Source organism: Leptodactylus fuscus, chromosome 10 (genome assembly GCF_031893055.1).
Source record: "Leptodactylus fuscus isolate aLepFus1 chromosome 10, aLepFus1.hap2, whole genome shotgun sequence".
NCBI classification, from domain to species: Eukaryota; Metazoa; Chordata; class Amphibia; order Anura; family Leptodactylidae; genus Leptodactylus; species Leptodactylus fuscus.
The window spans coordinates 50,636,366-50,655,341 of NC_134274.1; the positions used below are offsets into that span (position 1 = coordinate 50,636,366).

Sequence of the window (18,976 nt, forward strand, 5' to 3'; positions counted from 1 at the left end):
CTTATGCTCACAGCTGATTGTTCGGTATCTTGAATCAGCACTATTGTCCATTAAAGGGGCTCTATCAGCAAAATCATACTGATAGGGCCCCACATATGCGTGAATAGCCTTTAAAAAGGCTATTCAGGCACCGTAAATGGTATATTAACCCCCCCCCCCCCCCCGTTTTAAAATAATAACCTAAGAAAGAATGTTATCTACTTACGGATCGTGCACGCTGGGCGGGCATTCAGGGTGTGTCTTCTTCTTCATCCCCGCCTCTTCTGAATTCACGGCCATTACAGACCTGCTCTATAAATTGTGGACCTCGGTTGTGGCCCGGCACACCACGAATAAAATATCCTGTTGTGTAAAAGGCTGCATTGAATATAATGTGTCCGCAATTGAAAACCCTCAATTGTGGACCATTTGTGTACTTACATTACGGCCTTGTAAGACCAGCCTAAGGAGTGAGACCCAATGCTGGCACCAGGGTTGGATTAGGAGTGCCATGTCTATACCCTATATTTGGAATACACCATTGTGATTTATATCTCTAACACAGCGTTGGTTTGTATCTACAGATAACAGGTTGGTGGTACAACGTACGGACATCAGCATCTCATAGCAGTGCTAGTGGGCATACAGGTCGCAGTAATGGCCAGTCGGAGGTTGCTGCCCATGCTTGTGCTAGTATGTGTGATGAGATGGTTGTCCTCTGGAGATTGGCAGTTTTAGATCCCACCATCAGCCCTCAAAGGTAATTGATGCTTATACAAAGTTCATGTCTTTCTTGAAGACGCCCTTACTTTAAATTATCAATTTTTTTTCTTGCTTCATTTGATGTCTTACAGACGACGGGACCTCTGCGCTCAGTTACGTCAGTGGCAGCTAAAAGTCATTGAGAATGTCAAGAGGGGACAGCATAAAAAGTCTCTCGACAAACTTTTCCAAGGCTTTAAACCAGCAGTAGAGGCCTGTTATTTCAATTGGGAAGAGGCGTACCCCATTTCAGGAATCACTTATTGCAGTACTGATAAGAAGAATTCTTTCTGTTGGGTCAAAGCTTTTCAACAGAGAACCTGCCGACTGCAGTGTTCTGAGGCTGTATGCGAAGGCGGACGGGCACAAGGCCATGAAAGCTGCCTGATCTTTGGAGATCGAGCGCGTCCTTCATCACAAGAAATGTCTGTGCGCCCCAAAGAGCTTGTAGGCAAAAGGAAAGTGGCTTCTGAAGTGCCTCAAAGAGTTCTGAGGAGACTTTCTACAGAGGGGGGAGGAGAGAAGGCGATGTATAAATCTACAGTCAACAAAACAAAAATACCAGCTAGTAAATGTCTAGCCAACAAGCACAGTGGCAAGCGTCGCATGAGCAGCGAAGACAGTTCTTTGGAACCGGACATGGCCGAAATGAGTCTTGATGATAGTAGCATGGCACTTGGAGCTGAAGCTAGTAATACTTTCAGCTTCATTGAATCACCGCTGAGTAGAAGATACAGGGACAACTTTGAGGATGAAGGAGGTGTTTACTACTCAGAAAGCCTGGAGTCTTCCGTCATTATCAGTACAGCAATGCCTAAACCTGATGTCGATGCAGTTGTGGAAACCTCTGCTCCTACCGGAGAAGGGGATCCAATTGTGGCCGATGATGAAGACGTAAAAAGAATGAAGACAGAGGTAGTGGTGGAGGATGGAGCAGTGGGCGGGGGTGAAGGTGACTGCAAAGTACCCGAGGAAGGTAGAAGCCGTGAAAAGGGTGAGGATGAAGATGACTATCAAGCTTACTACTTAAACCCACAAGAGGCAGCTAAAAACGAAGATGAAAAAGCAGAGGAAGGAGTGGAAGAAGAACAGGATATATTTGCAGGAATTAAGCCTCTGGACCAGGAAAACAGAATGGAGGTAAGACGATATTTAATGTTGACGTAGACTCCTCAGACTCATTTTAGTGTTTGCTACACGCAGATATGTCCTCCTGACCTTTCCTCTTAACTCAAGATATTCTGAAATGGGTGTTGCAAAATAAAAAAAATTTGGGAAAAAATAACTTTTCTGGTACTCTGGATGTGAATAATGCCAAAGTTTTTAGTTTGTTTTTCAAACTTGGTCCTCTTGTACCACTCAAACCAAGAGGAAAGGTAAGGAAGATCACCTCTGTAGTAGTCCTAACAAGTGTTATAATAGTATAAATATTCTATGTATTTATATATTGAGATGAGAAGAGTGATGGAGACGATCTATAAAGGACCCCAAACCATGTAAAGTTTGGTGTCCTTTATAGATCACAGATCACATTGAAAGTTTCTCACTTTTTTGAGATATTGTTCCATACATCAATGGAGAACTGCACTCTTAACACCTAGCACATCCCAAATCTGCTATGTTCTCCACTTGCCCCTTTAGGGGTATGTCCACACAGGACGTACTGTGGAGTTGTGGGTGGAGAATCCCTAATGGTTGAGAGGTAAAGGAAATCTGTCAGATAGTTTGGGACCACTAAATTAGGCAGCTGAGGTGTAGGGTCCCAAACCTTTGTAGACTACTGGTGGCTGTGGTTGCGTTCTGTAGAAAATGTAGTTCTATCTCACGAGTATCTGAGCCAGGGCGATCGCATCGCTGCATGCGCATAGTGCCTAGTGAAGTCGAGGTCGAGACATAGCCTTCTTTAACGTGTATGGTTATATAGCGACTTGTAATGACCTCAACTTCACAAGGTGTATTGTGCAAGTGCCAAAGAACTAAAGAATAAGTTGAGCGAGAATATTACTGTATTCATTTATGTTGATCTGTTTTGAAATTTTATAAAAAAAACAAAAAAAAACTTCAAGAATAATATTAGGGACATTTTTATAACGCACACTTTGCTACATTTGATTCCAGGTGTTGTTTGCTTGTGCTGAGGCTCTGTATGCTCATGGGTACAGTAGTGAAGCGTGCCATCTTACAGTGGAACTGGCACAGGATTTATTGGCTAATCCACCGGACCTGAAGGTTGAGCAACCTCCAACCAAGGTGAGAAACATCAATAGGTCTGATGTTGGGTCATAAAAGGATTTTTTTCACCATAAATTGATTTATCCATTGTTTCTTCATGGGTCTGTGTTCAATTGCTCCAACCTTGTACCAGTCCCCACAATGAAGGCATTTTGGCTACACAGATTTTTTCCATTGAACCTCCTGAACACAGCACAGTCCTGTTCACTTGAATGGAGCTCTGTTGCGCAGTGAATGGTCTGGAGCACTTCTATGCAGAAGCCAGAGCCCCACCAACCAGAAAGTATACCCTAGTGGTATGCCATGACATTTTTGGATGAGATTACTCTCCTTTAACAGGCTTTTTTTTTTAGCTTCTAAAGATGGGGTAAGCATATTTCTCCACCTATACAGAGAGGGAGCGAGTAGGAGTGTTGAGGGAGAACCCCCGCCAGAGTACGGGTCACTTACAGTGGTCAGTCACCTGCTCCAAATCAATCATGCATGTGCGCGCTGACTAGAATGAATTCTGACACATATGTCAGGGTTAATCCCAGTCCATGCAACAAGCGTGATGCCTGTTCACACAGAACTGAGGTTTATTGAGGAAGTTACAGTTTTTATACAGGAATGCAAGAAAGATAAGAAAAAGGCAGGCTGTAAGCATATACGTCTTGTATCCGAATACACTGGCGATCAGTCATTGGCTCTTAAATTTCAACATCTTTTAGCTTTCGAGTTCCCAGAAAATGATACTGTCTTTCTTGTAAACCAAATGACGATCATGTGCGTCAGCATCTGGGTGCGGTACTGGATACAGGCGCCATCTTAATGTATAAACGTTGCACAAAGAAAAATATAATTTCTTAAGCAGTATAAAGCATGTATAAAAATAAGAATAGACATGGTCTACCTTCACAGGAGGTGCTAGCTCCTGACCAGCGTCATACAGTGCACAACATAGACTGTTTATAGCTGGTATGAGGTTTTGTGTTGTTGTGGAAGGGATGTGCATATCTGATATACCTAGACTATCGCGCTTAGAGAGCCTCTACTCTGAATATTCACCCTCTATAGTCCTATATACATCTCCATATTGGCAATATACAGAACTATGTACAGTAGTGTAAGATGTGTTAGCTATTTTGGGTGTGGTGGGACGGTGGCTGTGCTTGCTGTTATTCGGGTGCCTGTGCTGACTCCTATGAGTCAGGGAGGGAGCTGTGTCGGTTGCTATGAAGGTGGTTGTAGCGGCTATAATGGAGAGGGGGCTGTGCTAAGCTATTAAGGTGGTGGGTGTCTAGCTATTAAAGTGGTTATCCAGTACTGTGATATTTAGCTCCATTTCACAGGCCACAGAAATCAATATCACAGTCCGAAAAAGTCCCTTTAATAGCGGCCTGTAGCTGTTATGGAGCCAGTGCGCAGCTGAAAACTGAACTACCTGGACTGCCCAAAACATGAAGTTGGACTGTTGTAAATGCTGTTGTTGCCAATATGGAAACTGCAATTTTTTTTGTTTTGTAATATAAATAGTGACATAGAAATTAAAAAAAAAAAATAAATATGTAATTTTTTTATGACATTCCCTTTAAGTTAAAGTTGTTCTGTAAAGCTTCTTTCTACTTATAGAAATTTGTATTTTTAAAGCCAATTTGTAATGATGCTAAGCAGTGTTCCATATCAATAACCCATATAGTGTATTACACATGCACAGGTAGAGAATCACAATATGCAAAGATGTGTCTATTTAAAGAGGACCTGTCGTGTTTCCTGACATGTCTGTAATAGTTAACACTTGTCGTCCCCCCCATCATAAATAATATTTCTCAGATTTGTTATACTCTTCATTGGTTATTCCCTAATATAATTCATGAATAAATTGATAATTGGGTGTGACCATTCTGTTTGGTAAAGGGTCTGTCCCTACATAGTTAGCATTCCAAACTAATAACACCCAGGCAGTGGCGTAACTACCGAGGTAGCGGCTGCCACAGGGTCCGGGACATTAGGGGCCCAGCGACAGTAAATACTGCTGCTTTTTTTTTTCCTTAATAGGCCGTTACCAGCTGGAGTTACCCCAGCCAGTAACGGGCCCTATTTACTTACCGATCCTGGCAGGGGCCAGGATTGGTAAGTGACACCGCAGGCCCCACAAGCATTATTATTATACTCAGGGGTCTTTTCAGACCCCCGAGTATGATGATTGGAGGCCCGGGAGAGGTAAGGGGACATAAAAAACACGGTTACTTACCTCTCTGCACTCCAGACAGGCATCGGGCCTAGTTGTGTGACGTCCCTGACATCACTTGACCAGGACCTGTGTCCCGGGTCATGTGACGTCCCAACGTCATTGAAGATGGCTGATACCACCAAGGACTGCAGCGGAGCCCGGGATAGGCAAGTGACAGTGTTTTTTATGTTTGTATCCCCCCCTCTGTCTCCGATTATTATACTCTGGGGTCTGAGGTAAGAGACAGTGTTTAGGGGCCAATATGGGACTTAATACCATGTGCAGGGGCCACGATGGGGCATAATACCGTGTACTGGGGCCACTATGGGGCATAATACTGTGTGCAGGGGCCACTATAGGGCATAATACTGTGTGCAGGGGCCACAGTGTGTGCAGGAATGCGTGTGTGTGGGGGGGGGGGGGGGCGGCCAGTCGGGGTCTGTGGCATCAGCCGGGAAGGGAGGGGGGGCCCATGTCAAAAGTTCGCCACGGGCCCCGCCATTCCTAGTTACGCCACTGCACCCAGGTATCAATTGAATTAAATGAACAGTACAACACAGATGTAAGAAGTGATGCTCCAAAATTATTTCACAAGAATACAAGTATTTCTTAAAGTAAATCTATCTGGATTGGTCCTTAAGTGTTTGCGGAAGTATCTACTTGTTGTTGTTATTATTGTTATTATTATGTATTTTTATTACACAGGGTAAAAAGAATAAAGTTTCCACTAGTAAGCAGACGTGGATAGCAACAAACACATTGTCCAAAGCAGCTTTCCTTTTAACCGTGCTGAGCGAGCGGCAGGAGTACCACAACCTGGCCTTCTGTATTGGGATGTTTGCCCTGGAGCTTCAGAGACCCCCAGCCTCGACCAAAGCCTTAGAGGTAACCAGCGTGAAACAACACTCGCTCACTTATAGGAAAACTCTGCTTTTGGTTTGCAGTTACTTTAAAGAATAATATGTATTCTGTATGCGAATGTAGAAGCTTCTTTTATCAGATGGAGTATTATTATAAGAAGAGGATGCAGGGCTGATAAAAGGTTCACATTTCCTGCCATTGTCCTGCAGACCTTCCAGCCATTTAGTTTGTGTCTACAGATGATGGAGGTTCCTGTGTTCTGGTAGACTGCTGTGGTAATGGAATCTAGACTTCATGTAAAAGTTATTCCTTATCCAGCGTATATTGTCTCTGCAAATGATACCAGTAGACCCTAGAGATCGCCAAAGCTGAGAAACTCCTCTTTCGTGTGTCACCAGAAGCATTGCTCTCGCCCAACCATCAGCACACCATTATAGAACACCCTGTCCGTCTATACACGCAGCGATACCAGTGTATGCATTTCAACTCGTGATTTTGTTTGATTTGTCTTGCGTTTCTCCTATTCTTTTTCGTTTGTAATGCTTCTCTATTATTTTCTATAGGTAAAGCTGGCCTACCAAGAATCTGAGATTGTCTCTCTGTTAAAGAAGATTCCATTAGACTGCAATGAGATGAACACGATTCGCGGGAGAGCCAAGGACCTGCGAGATGGCACACTGTGCGACTATCGGCCTGTGCTTCCTCTGATGCTGGCCAGTTTCATTTTTGATGTCCTTTGTACCCCAGGTACCAGGATTTTATTTAACCCTTTTTTTTGACATACTGACTGTAGGTGTATATTTGAACATCGAACAAGAATAAACCAAGAGATGTATTAGACTGTGATCAGTTTTGGCCCCTCCAGCTAATAGTGTTGCTATGTAGGTGGTGTGGAGAGCAGTTTAAACATGCCTATGTGTAAGATGTATCTGGGTGTGTTCTGGTATATGCAGTGCCCCAGGCTCTCTACGCTGGACACCCTATGGCCTACTATTCTGATTGACAGATGTCTTCTGATTTGACGCCTGGTGCCATGTGAGCTCCTATTCTAAGATGGTCCTAGTTCAAGGGAAAAGCCAGTCATCAGGGTGCTGGCAGAGTTCTCAGCACAAGACAGCAAGCTAGTACTAAAGTAAAAATGGATGTTACACATTACAAATGTCTTGTAGTATCTATAGTACCTTCTCTGGAGGGCCCTTGGCACCCCAGTCCAACTCTGATCATAGTATGTTTAAGCTGTGCCTTATGTTACCTATGTACTGCCTGTAATGTAGTAATGGCCATCTGGCAGCTCCTGTGTTATGGTAGTACTGCTGATGGTGACGATGTGTGTTTTCATCCACAGTCTGTTTACAACCATATGATCAAGGCTGGTGTAACTATTGGAAATGCTCTTTTAACCCATTAGTAACCGATGAAGACAGACGAGGTAGGGCAGAAGAACAGGGGGGAGGGTTCACGTTGTCATCGTTCTGATAAGATAGATTAACTGGTTCCTCTATCAACAAACTGCTGGAGCGCTCTAGTAATACCTGTAGTCTGTTGGTGGGAAACACATTCCGAATATTTCTAAAGCAACCTCTAGTCTTTAAACTGTCTTGAAAGTAAAACAAAACTTGGAATCGCCCCCAAATGTCCAGCAGTGATATTACATCCCCCTCTCCATATACTCTACTAAAGAAAGCCATTGTAAGTATAGGACTGTATTAAGGATTGGTTACTGACATGTTACAGTGATAGTATATAGGTATAATCATTTTTTCTTTAACCCCTTCCCGCCGATGGCACTTTTTGACTTCCTGACCAAGCTCGATTTTTCAAAACTGACATGTGTCACTTTATGTGGCAATAACTTTTGAACGCTTTAACTTACCAAAGTGATTTTAAGATTGTTTTTTCATAACACATTGTACTTCATGTTAGTGGTAAATTTTGGTTGATATGTTTTGTGTTTAATTATGAAAAAATTGGAAATTTGGTGGAAATTTTGAAAAATATGCATTTTATAAAGTTTGAAATGATGTGCATTACATACAGATAGTCAGACCGCCAAAATTATATCATAAATCTCATGTCCCAGATCTCTGCTTTATGTCGGCATCAAACTTTAGTCACCCTTTTAATTTTTACGGACATTATAAGGTTTACAAGTGAAACAACAATATTCAAAATTTTCAAGAAATTTCCAAAACCCATTTTTTAAGGGACTAATCCAGTTATGAAGGCGTTTTGAAAGACCCTTGTATTAAAGCCCCCCATAAATCACCCCATTTTCAAAACTGCACCCCTTAAATAACCCAAAACAACATATACCTAGTAATTTAACCCTATAAGTGCTTAACAGGAATTAATACAAAATGGAGGTGAAATTTTCAAATTTGAATTTATTTTACTAATATTTTCGTTTAGCCCTAGAATTTGCACATTCACAAGGGGTTAAAGGAGAAAACGCATCCCACAATTTGTTAGGCAAGTTCTCCCGACTACCATAGTACCCCACTTGTGGGTGTAAACTAATATATGGACGCACAGCAAGACGCAGGAGGGAAGGCGCGCCAAAGAGCTTTTAGAGGGCAGATCTGGCTGGGATCAGTTTCAGGAACCATGTCGCATTTACAAAGCCCTTGAGGAGTCAAAACAGTGAAAACCTCTAGAAAGTGACCCCCCCCCATTGTGAAAACCGCACCCCTCAAAGAATTTATCAAGTGATGTTGTGAGCATTAGTAACCCCGAAGTAAATGTGTAAGCTGTGCGGAGTAAATTGGGTACACCAAATCCCATTCTATTTTCCCACTAGCTCCTATGACACGGATGAGGAAGAGGGGCATTCTGGGGGATCAGCGCTGGTGTATTCTCTCATAAGCTCTAAATATGGGGTGCCCCCTGAAAACACTCGCACCGCTTACACATTTCCTTATAGTCGCAGCCACTTATGTCCTAATGATTTGGCGACTTTTGGGGTTTTTGTCTTCACATTGTACAAGCTAGATTTTTATTTTTATCTTCTGGCAATGTGGCCATATGAGGGCTTGGTGTTTGCGGTATTAGATGTACTTTTCAATGCCACCATTTTGGGGCCTGTAACTTATTGACTACATTTTATTAACTCTTTCTGGGTGGGATGTAAAAGGAAACATCAATTCTAGCATTGCTTTTTAGCATTTTTTTTTTTTTTCCGGGCAGCGTACAGCATAAGTAACATGTTACCTTTATTCTGCGGGTCGGTACGGTTACGGCGATACCTCATTTATATGATTTTTTAATGCGTTGCTATTTGTGCAGAATAGAATTCAATTCAGGGAAAAAAATCTATTGTTTTTGCATCGCCATCTTCTGAAAGGCATAACGTTTTTATTTTTCGCTAGACAGAGCTGGTTGAGGGCTTATTTTTTGCGGGAACACCTCTTCTTTTTATTGGTACCATTTTGGTTTTCATCTGACCATTTGATTACTTTTTATTGAACATTTTGTAAGGGAAAGGTGGTGAATAATCATTATTTTGTGCGGTTTTCTACGTTTTTTTTTCCGACATTCGCCATTCGGGTTAAATAATGTTTTAATTTTATTGTTCAGGTTATTACGGACGCGGCGATACCAAATATGTAATGTTTTTTTCTATTTTTCTTTATTTTACATAATAAAACATTTTATATGGGGAAAAAGGGATTTTTGGGGCTTTATTTATTTATAATTTATTTTAAACTTATTTAAACTTTTTTATTTTGACTTTTTTTTCACTTTTTTTTTCTGTCCCCATGGGGAATTGAAGCAGTGATCGGCTGATCACTGCTTCAATAGAGATACGCTGCAATACACGTGTAACACGTGTATTGCAGTGTATAGGAAGCTGTCAGCCTGTGTAGACGCACAGGCTGACAGCTTCATTTACGGCAGGATCGTCCAGGCGCGAGGACGGGGTAAGTGAAGGGGCAGACCCGGGGTCACTGATCAGACCCCGGGCTGCCCCCTACGAACACCGGCACCCCCCGAAACCGGCGCGGGGGGTGCCGATCGGCACCATAACAAAGTGAAACCCCGGAGGTGCCGGTGGTCATGTTGATCACCGGCATCTCAGGGGTTAATACCCGCGATCGGACACGGTTCCGACCGCGGGTGTTACGGGGCATTGTCAGCCGTATATTAAGGCTGACACCCGCTGTGCATGGTGCGCACACAGTTTCTGTGTGCGCACCATGCATCCGCAGTAATAGTACGGCGGTTTGCGGGAAGCCCTTCCCTGCAGCGCCGTACTATTACGGCGAATGTCGGGAAGGGGTTAAACATGTTTCAGTAAGCAGTGGTCATCTAAAGCTATAGCAGTAACCACTGTGTCCACTAGAGGGCATAGCACACTACATAATGGACTGGCGTTAGGTGCATTGGCTTTTTGCAGAATTCCATGGCTGTGTTTCCATCCAGTTATTAGTTTAACAGATTTTACAGCAATACACAGACCTTGTTATTATTTACATATATTGGGTATTGTAATGTAGAAGAGAATGTGAGGACGGTAGGCCTTGCTTCATTCTGTATGCACAGTATAGGGATGTAGTGAGTTTTCGTTTTTTAAATATTTGCAGCATTTAAAGAGGACCTTTCATCAGATCGGGCACAGGCAGTTTTATATACTGCTGGAAAGCTGACAGTGCGCCGAATTCAGCGCACTGTCGGCTTTCCCGATCTGTGCCCGGTGTAAAGCGCTATCGGTCCCGGTACCGTAGCGCTTTAGTGTCAGAAGGGCGTTCCTGGCTAAGTGTCAGAAACGCCCTTCTGACTGTAAAGCGCTACGGTCCCAGGACCGATAGCGCTTTACACCGGGTACAGATCGGGAAAGCCGACAGTGCGCTGAATTCAGCGCACTGTCAGCTTTCCAGCAGTATATAAAACTGCCTGTGCCCGATCTGATGAAAGGTCCTCTTTAAGTTATATTTTATGGTCATTGAAAAATAAAAGAAACCTCAAAGCAAAAGTATGTTTAATGAAATAAACAGGATTAGGGCTGCACAGTACCTCTGACTGTAACCCCCAGCGCACAACCGGAGATCACCATTGTGCCCTGTGACTCCTTCATTAAGGTAAGTGAATGGAGCCAAATTGCGACCCCAAGGGTGGTGCAGCTGTAACTTCTAGCCACAAAATAAACAGCCGTTACAGTGCTTCATCTCATTGTGAGTAGAAGTCGCAGTCACCGCACCCTTGGGTCACAGTACGATTCCATTCACTTGCAGAACAACATGACTATCTCTGGTCTTGCAACAGGAGTTATAGCTAAAGTTACCTTGTAGCCCTGTCTTTTATAGAGATTTGCCATAGACTGTTTGCAGCTGACGCTGGGTTCACACCAGCGCCCGATCTGCGTTTTCAGGTTTCCGTATTCTGCCGACAGATGATGGAAACCTGGCAGACCGTGAGCGCCGGTGAATGCTTCTGTGTTGCCCTAGGCACTTCTGTATAGCATTGTATACTGGTTTTATGGGTGCACACATTTGGGCATTTTGTAGTAGGTTGTATTATGTTTAGTTTTATAGTATTCTCTGGGTTCTAGATTCTGAAATATCTTACTTGACAGACTGAAATTTTAATTTTTCACCCAGTTTTCTGAATGCAGCCAGCATGGACGTTTTCATTGCTATTCCCGGGCTCCTCTATATGTGTAGACACTTTGCTCTCTGTATACTAAATTGAGGAAGTTTAGTATAAATCCACATTTTCCCTTATTAAAACTATAAATAAAAGCAACATTAAAATAGATCTATACACATCTCTGTATGTAACTATGACAACTGGAAGAAAGCCATGTAATTGTTCACATTTCTGTTTGCGCCCAGAGAATTGGAAAGCCGTGCAAATGGCTAATAATATTTAAATGGATTTTTGGGGTTATTAAAAGGTGTCTACTGCTAATAAAATCTACTGCCACTGCAGTAGATTTGCACTGCTATTCCCTGCCATGCTTTGGCCACGGAGGTGTCTGTATTCTCACATTACTTCTGCAGCATTTCACTGGTCACAATGGTGTACGGTACAGGACCGCTGAGCTATGGTGGTCCTATGGGTTATATGAGCCAATGAGCAAAATCCTGCATGGAGGACCAGAATGGCAAGAGATTCAAGCCTAGCCCCCAGTTATAATCTGCTTTATATAAATGAATAGCGCTAGTGAATATGAGAAACTTTGTAATATATCTTTATTAAGGGGATATGTTTCCTTCGGCACTTATTAGGCTGCTTTCATCCTGATCTCCTTATCAGACTGTGTGTTTACATAGAATCCTGCTCGCATACAGAGCTCTATGGAGAGGGGAGGAGGATGAGGAAATGGTTCTTTGATTTATTGCCTCTCTTCTCCCCCCCCAAAAAAAAAAACAGAGAATGTGGGTGTAGTTATCTTTCTAATAGCCTCCTTCTACCCCTCCCTTCTCCATAGATGTAAAAATGTAACTCAGCTTGATAAATGGGGAAGGCGACCTATTATTAATAATACCTATTGTTACAGGATTCTACCATTAAAGTGCTTATTCTTCTCAATAACACATAGGAATAGCCTTAAGAAAGAAACCTTTAGATATCTTCTCCGCGCCACCGTTCAGTAGACACCCCGGTTTTCTTCAGTATGCAAATGAGTTCTCTTGCAGCACTGGGGGCGTCCCCAATGCTGCGAGAGAAATCTCCAGCACCGCCTTCATCTTCTTCAGGTACTCGCTTCTCTGTGTGTCGTCTTCTTCCGGAGCTGGGTTTCAACCTTCTAGGCCTCGGGCAGACCAGACTGCCCATGTCTGCTGCCACAAGAAAGATGGCTGCTTACACAGTAAGTGTAAGCAGCCATTTTCTTGTGGCTGCGGGCATGCGCAGTCTGCTCTGCCCGTGGCCCAAGGCCTAGAAGGTTGAAACCCAGCTCCAGAAGAAGACGCACAGAGAAGCGGGTTCCTGAAGAAGAGAGAGGTGGCGCTGGAGAGTTCTCTGGCAGCATTGGGGATGCCCCCAGTGCTGTTTGAGCGCTGGGGACCGCTCCCAGTGCTGTGAGAGAACTTAATTGCATACCAAAGAAAGCAGGGATTTCTACGGAATGGCGGCGCGGAGAAGACATCTAAAGGTAGGAGAAGAATAGCCTTTCTTAGCCTTTCTGTTATCGAGGGGAAAAAAAAGCATTTTAACGGTAGAATCCCTTTAAATCAGACATTACACAGTTTCTTATTCTCACCTGTACTATTCATTTCTGAAAAGTTTTTTTTCTAGTTGGAGTTATGCATTAAATTTTGTGGGTTCTTATGATATCTCATTATAATTTTTAGCATTAGACACATTTTTAAGGACTCAGGAAACCTCTTTAAGGGTGCATTCACACTACGTATACTGAAGCTTATTCTGAATGTCAAACACGTTCAGAATCAGCGGCGTATAATGCAGCTCCATTCATTTCTATGGGAGCCGGCATACGAGCGCTCCCCATAGAAATGAATGGGCTGCTTCTTTCACTCCGTGCAGTCCCATTGAAGTGAATGGGAAGTGCCGGCGTGTACGGCTCAGCATGAGCAGAGCTTACCGTACACGCCGGCACTTCCCATTCACTTCAATGGGACTGCTCGTGGTGAAAGAAGCAGCCCATTCATTTCTATGGGGAGCGCTCGTATGCCGGCTCCCATAGAAATGAATGGAGCTGCTTTATAAGCAGAATAAGCTCCAGAATAAGCTTCAGTATACGTAGTGTGAATGCACCCTTATAGAGATGAGTGAGTATATTTGATCGAATACCTCCGCCGCATAGCTCCCGGCGCCAGGGAAGGTGGGAGGGGCAGTAAAAATTCGATGCCCCGGAAGTGTTTATGCGGTGGAGGTATTCGATCAAATATACTCACTCATCTCTACTCTTTAAGCTACCAAGTGCCATTTTTATGTCCTTACTGATGTGACAGAGAAGTGGTCATGGCCGTAATGACTATGTCTGGTTCATGTGCTGAGTGAAGATCTTCATAGAATTACATGGAAGCGTCAAGGGAAGGGCGAATACTTCCTGCGTGCTGTATACATTTGTAGCATGAGTGACTAGAATACAGCTTTGTGATTCTGACAATCTGTCTTTCAGTGGTATCCCCAACAGGTTCCCGTCCTCCAAGTCGTAACCGTAACAACGAGATGCCTGGGGATGAGGAGCTGGGCTTTGAGGCAGCTGTTGCTGCGCTAGGTAGGTAATTTATTTATGTTGTGGCCTCGCAGATTTCTCGTTAATTGTTTTTTTTGTTGTTTAATTGGGCCGTTCCTTCTCCCACGTTGTGTGTCACACAACTCGGCAGCTATAAAACAAATATGTATTTAAAGAACCATACTCATGTACATAATAGATGAGCTGCTGCAAATGATGGTCGCTGTCCGCAGATGGAAGCCTTATTGCCAACCATCCCGGCTATAACAACGGCCATTAACTATAACTGTTATGTCTGCCGAAATGATTGGTTCTGGCTAATGGCTAAAACATTTATGGGATACGCTTTAATAATATTTATTGCTTGCAAATGGTAAAATCTTTTAGTAAACTCTAGATGTGTCTGGTAATGACAGGCCTCTTAAAGGGGTTTATAAAGCCCATTATCATATAGTCTTGTATAGAGAATTTTGTGTTCATAGAGGGGGGGTCCCCAGTTTTAACATCCTAATCTCTTGGCCAGGAAGTTATAAAGAGGGTCTCTCGCTCCGTTTACCTGTCAGGTCCAGTATTACACAGACAAGTTACTGATGTGTATGGCCACTATATACTGCCTGTGGGGGCGCTGCAGGATGAACAGAGATGGCCATGGGCTGGTTTAGGCAATATGGTTATTTTAGCTGAAGTATTCTAGGTGTTTTGTAGCAATAGGGTTTCTCATAACCCCCCTGATCTTCAGAACAGATGGACAGTTTTCATCTTTCTGTGGAACTAAAGGATGTATAGACCTACAAAAAAAAGCTAAGGAGCCTTGTACCGCGGTGTATATCATATCTTGTGTAGATCGGTATAAACTACGAAACGGATCAGACGTTAATTGCATTTATTCTGTCTCCTTGGCTCAGGCATGAAGACTACAGTCAGCGAAGCCGAGCATCCATTGCTTTGTGAGGGAACGAGAAGAGAGAAGGGAGATCTGGCACTAGCTCTAATGATAACCTACAAAGATGATCAGTCAAAGCTGAAAAAGGTATGGAAGTGAAGACCTAGCCTTGCAATATCCCTTCCCTTAAGTTGAGGGGAAAACCCTTTGTCATATCATGTCACTCACTTTGCCGAAATACCTATTAATCCTTGAATGCCTCTTTTTTTCTAATACCCAGATACTGGACAAACTTTTGGATCGTGAAAGTCAAACTCACAAACCTCAGACTCTGAGCTCCTTCTACTCTTCCAGTAAACCAACAACGGCCAGTCAAAAGTCTCCTTCCAAACATGCGTCCCAGTCCACAGCAGCCATTCTAATATCAGGTAGCTCAGCCACTCACCAGCAGCCGGGTGTGACCACTGCAGTGCATGGAGGGCTTACAGAGAACTTCTCGGAGAAGAATACTCAAGGTATCCCTTATCTGTCTTACTGTTTATTTCCTGACTATTGCAATATTGAAGATGATCGTTTTACAGCTGTCCTTCAGCTTTGAACATGCCATTATTCTACTTTTACATCCTCTACATGAGATGAATGGAAGTAAATTGGTTGTTCTTGGATTAGCCCTTTTGAATATATTTATTGCAATGTATACTTAGTAAATTGTCAGTCATCTTTTCTCCTTGACATCATTTGTCATTTAACTGTATGTTTTTCTATAACTCGCTATGCTAGTGGATACTTGGTGATCTGTGGCAGTGGGCACCAAAAAAGATGTGCCCCTCTACAAAACTTTTCACTTTCCTGCAAGAGCAATGATCCTGATCGTAAAAAGAATTTATAAGTTAGAATTTCTTTTTGCTATTGTGTCAGAAAGTGACAATGTATACTTTATTAACCTATATAACTTTTTTTTTTTTTTTTAATCGAGACCAGGCTGTAAAGTTCCCACTAGAAATGCTCTTAAGGATTGCTGGGGAGAGTCTGTCTTGTATGCCTGTAGTCACTTCAGCATGTACAGCTGTAGCAATTGCCAAAGGGAGGATGGTCACTTCAAATGGCTGTATTTCTGGTTGTATACAACCTAGTATGGTATACCTTTCATGTCTTCGGACACATGCAGTTTTATATACCACTATAAAGCTGACAGTGCACTGAATTCAGCACACTGTCGGCTTTCCCGTTATGTGCTTCGGGGAAGCTCTTTACTGTCAGAAGGGCGTTCCTGACAGTCTAGTTGGGACAGTACTGTCCATAGCGCTATACTGTCAAAGGGGGCGTTACCACCCAGCCAAGATGCAGAGCGGTGATGAACGCCCCCCTCAGTACTAGTCTCTGGATGAGTACTGTCAGGAGGGGGGGCCTTCCTCATGGCTTAGTGTCATCACTGGATAGTAAGGAACGCCCCCTCTGACAGTATAGCGTAAATTCCTTAAAATTATGTTTCCATTAAATTTTTGATATATTACATTCCTGATGTATTTTCCGTTATTACCTTGGATTATTGAAGCAGCATTGCAATTGAAGTTTTAATGTAAACCATGTCTAGTCCATTAAAGCGTAACTAACCTTTGAACCAACTTTGCTTAATTCTATAGTACACTGTGTGTATATGAGGAAAACCACACTTTCTGGCTAATATAAGACTATATTCTGCATTTTTTTCCCCTCGACAGTCTCTAATTTTCAGTTCTCCCTGAGCTGGCAGGTGGCGACTAGTCACTATGATGTCTACCATAGACAAAGCACAGAAAGTAGAAATGAATCTGGTCTATAACACCTTTTCTCAGAAACATCAGAATAGTCACATAGGACATTAGGGAAATGATGACCTATGTAGGTGTGAATAAAGCATTTGGAGTGACATCACAAACTTCCTATTAAACTGCTTGCAGTCTCCTTCATGCCTCCGTCTCTCCTCCTTACTGTTCTAAATCCCCTCTCCATATACCGTATATACTCAAGTATAAGCCGAATTTTTCAGCACAGTTTTTGTGCTGAAAAAGCCCCCCTCGGCTTATACTTGAGTCAAGCAAAAAGAAATTATTATTATTTTTTTTTTTTTTTGGGGAGGGGGTGTCTGACCAGCCGCAATAGTAATGTATAGAATCTCCCATAAAATAGTGGAGAAAAAAAGAAGCTTTAAAAAGAATATAAATGTAAATAAAAGTTGTAAATCCCTCCTTTCCCTAGAATACATATAAAAGTAGAAAATGACTGTGAAACACATACACATTAGGTATCCCTGTGTCTGAAAGTGCCCGGTCTACTGAATACAGGGTATCTGCAGTGCTCTTCTCCATCAGGAAGGGGTTAATAGGAGCACTGAAGATACCCTATATTCAGCCAGGCTGAAATCCAAGTGGGGGAAGAAAATAACTCAGTCCTCAAGCTCAGGGAAGGGGCAGACAGACAACCAAAACACCCCCTCCCCAGCACCCAGCAACTACTGCACCCAAAAACTCCGACCATTTTCATTTTCAAAATTTTCCACTAACTAGTAACTAGTTCAATATCCAGTCTGTGGGTTTACACTTAACTTGTATTAACACTATATTGTGTATATATGTTACAGATAATTCCCAGAAATCAAGCAATGAACCTGTGGAAGCTCAGGTGTACAAACAGGAGGGAAAAGTTCCAAGCCGCCTTGCATTGGGAAACCGAGGAGGATATAATGGGAGGTGTTGGGGTTCACCAGTGCGTCAGAAAAAAAAGCACACAGGTAATTGGCATTGAATCAGCAATGAAATGCATTTGCTGTGTTATGGATGGTCCCAATAACGCCTCCATGAGCACCAATAACGCCTCCATGAGCATGAGCAGCCTACTTAGATACCTTTGTTTAGTTCACAATATCAGGTTAAGAAATCAGTATACCTTAAACGTAACTTTTAATCAATAATGCTAACAAAATGTAGGTCACCCAACAACATTAACATTGCCTTTGTGCTGTCAACCATCTATTATAATGCTATTGTACCAGTATAGATCAAATATATCGTGAAAAACACATAATGGAACCATAGTGTTGTACCAAAAGAAATAGCGACGATCCTACCATGTCGGGTATATAGAAGGTTCTAAGTACTGTATGGGGCCCATATCCTCAAAGGGTTGCATAGGGGCATAAACATAGGGAATATGGGATTATTTCTGTCCTTATCAGACCCTCACCATTAATTACCGAGCCACTGTCCAGATGGCTCGGTAACAAGCCACCCCACCCGGTAACTTACCCTTAAAGGGGTATTCCCAAGTCGCATACTCACCAGTATTCACTGTTGTAAAGTCTTCTTTCTTCCTGGTTTCTTGCATCATTTGGTGGGCGGGGTTTCACATGCAACCTGCTGTTTAGCTCCCCCCACCCATATTGGGCTATGAAGTACAGGCAGCAGCAACTCCATTCTGTGTTACATACAGAGACTGCCTGTCTCTGCCATAATGAACACAATTGAATTAGCTAGCCTGATAACTGGGAGAACAGAAGAAATGAAAGCAGCTCCTTTCCACTATATGAGAGCAGGAAAGTAATGTGGTGTAGACACAGGAATAGCTAGAAACACAGGCTCGCTCCCGTGCACTTAGCCCCTCCTCCCTCCCCCCTGAGAGCAGCAGATACATCACTTGACTCATGAGCAGCTAAGTCAGGACTGTGGCCACAAAGAATTGAATAAAGTAAGATAGTGGACAAACAAAGCAGTTCTGCTGAAGCAGTGTATTTAGGAAAAGTCTTACATCCACATTAACCAGCAGTATAGATAGGATCCTTGTGATGGGACAACCCCTTTAACTAATGGGCGTGCCCATCCTGACATGTTCCTGTGCTTTGACACGGGTCACTATCGCACAAGACCAAAAA

The 18,976-nt window shown here is 42.9% G+C and overlaps 1 protein-coding gene across 3 annotated transcripts in view; it reads left to right on the top strand.

The window, feature by feature from the left end:
- Positions 1-18,976, top strand: part of ZSWIM8 (zinc finger SWIM-type containing 8) — a 56,712-nt gene that overhangs the window by 27,592 nt on the left and 10,144 nt on the right. For 2 of the 3 annotated variants that reach the window (XM_075258045.1, XM_075258046.1), the window contains exons 9-18: positions 564-739; positions 834-1,881; positions 2,860-2,991; positions 5,891-6,070; positions 6,610-6,793; positions 7,392-7,475; positions 14,130-14,228; positions 15,092-15,216; positions 15,350-15,584; positions 17,690-17,839. In XM_075258045.1, coding sequence (XP_075114146.1) covers positions 564-739; positions 834-1,881; positions 2,860-2,991; positions 5,891-6,070; positions 6,610-6,793; positions 7,392-7,475; positions 14,130-14,228; positions 15,092-15,216; positions 15,350-15,584; positions 17,690-17,839 — 2,413 coding nt within the window. The remainder of the gene's footprint in view (positions 1-563; positions 740-833; positions 1,882-2,859; positions 2,992-5,890; positions 6,071-6,609; positions 6,794-7,391; positions 7,476-14,129; positions 14,229-15,091; positions 15,217-15,349; positions 15,585-17,689; positions 17,840-18,976) is intronic. The other variant, XM_075258047.1, reaches the window with a different exon arrangement.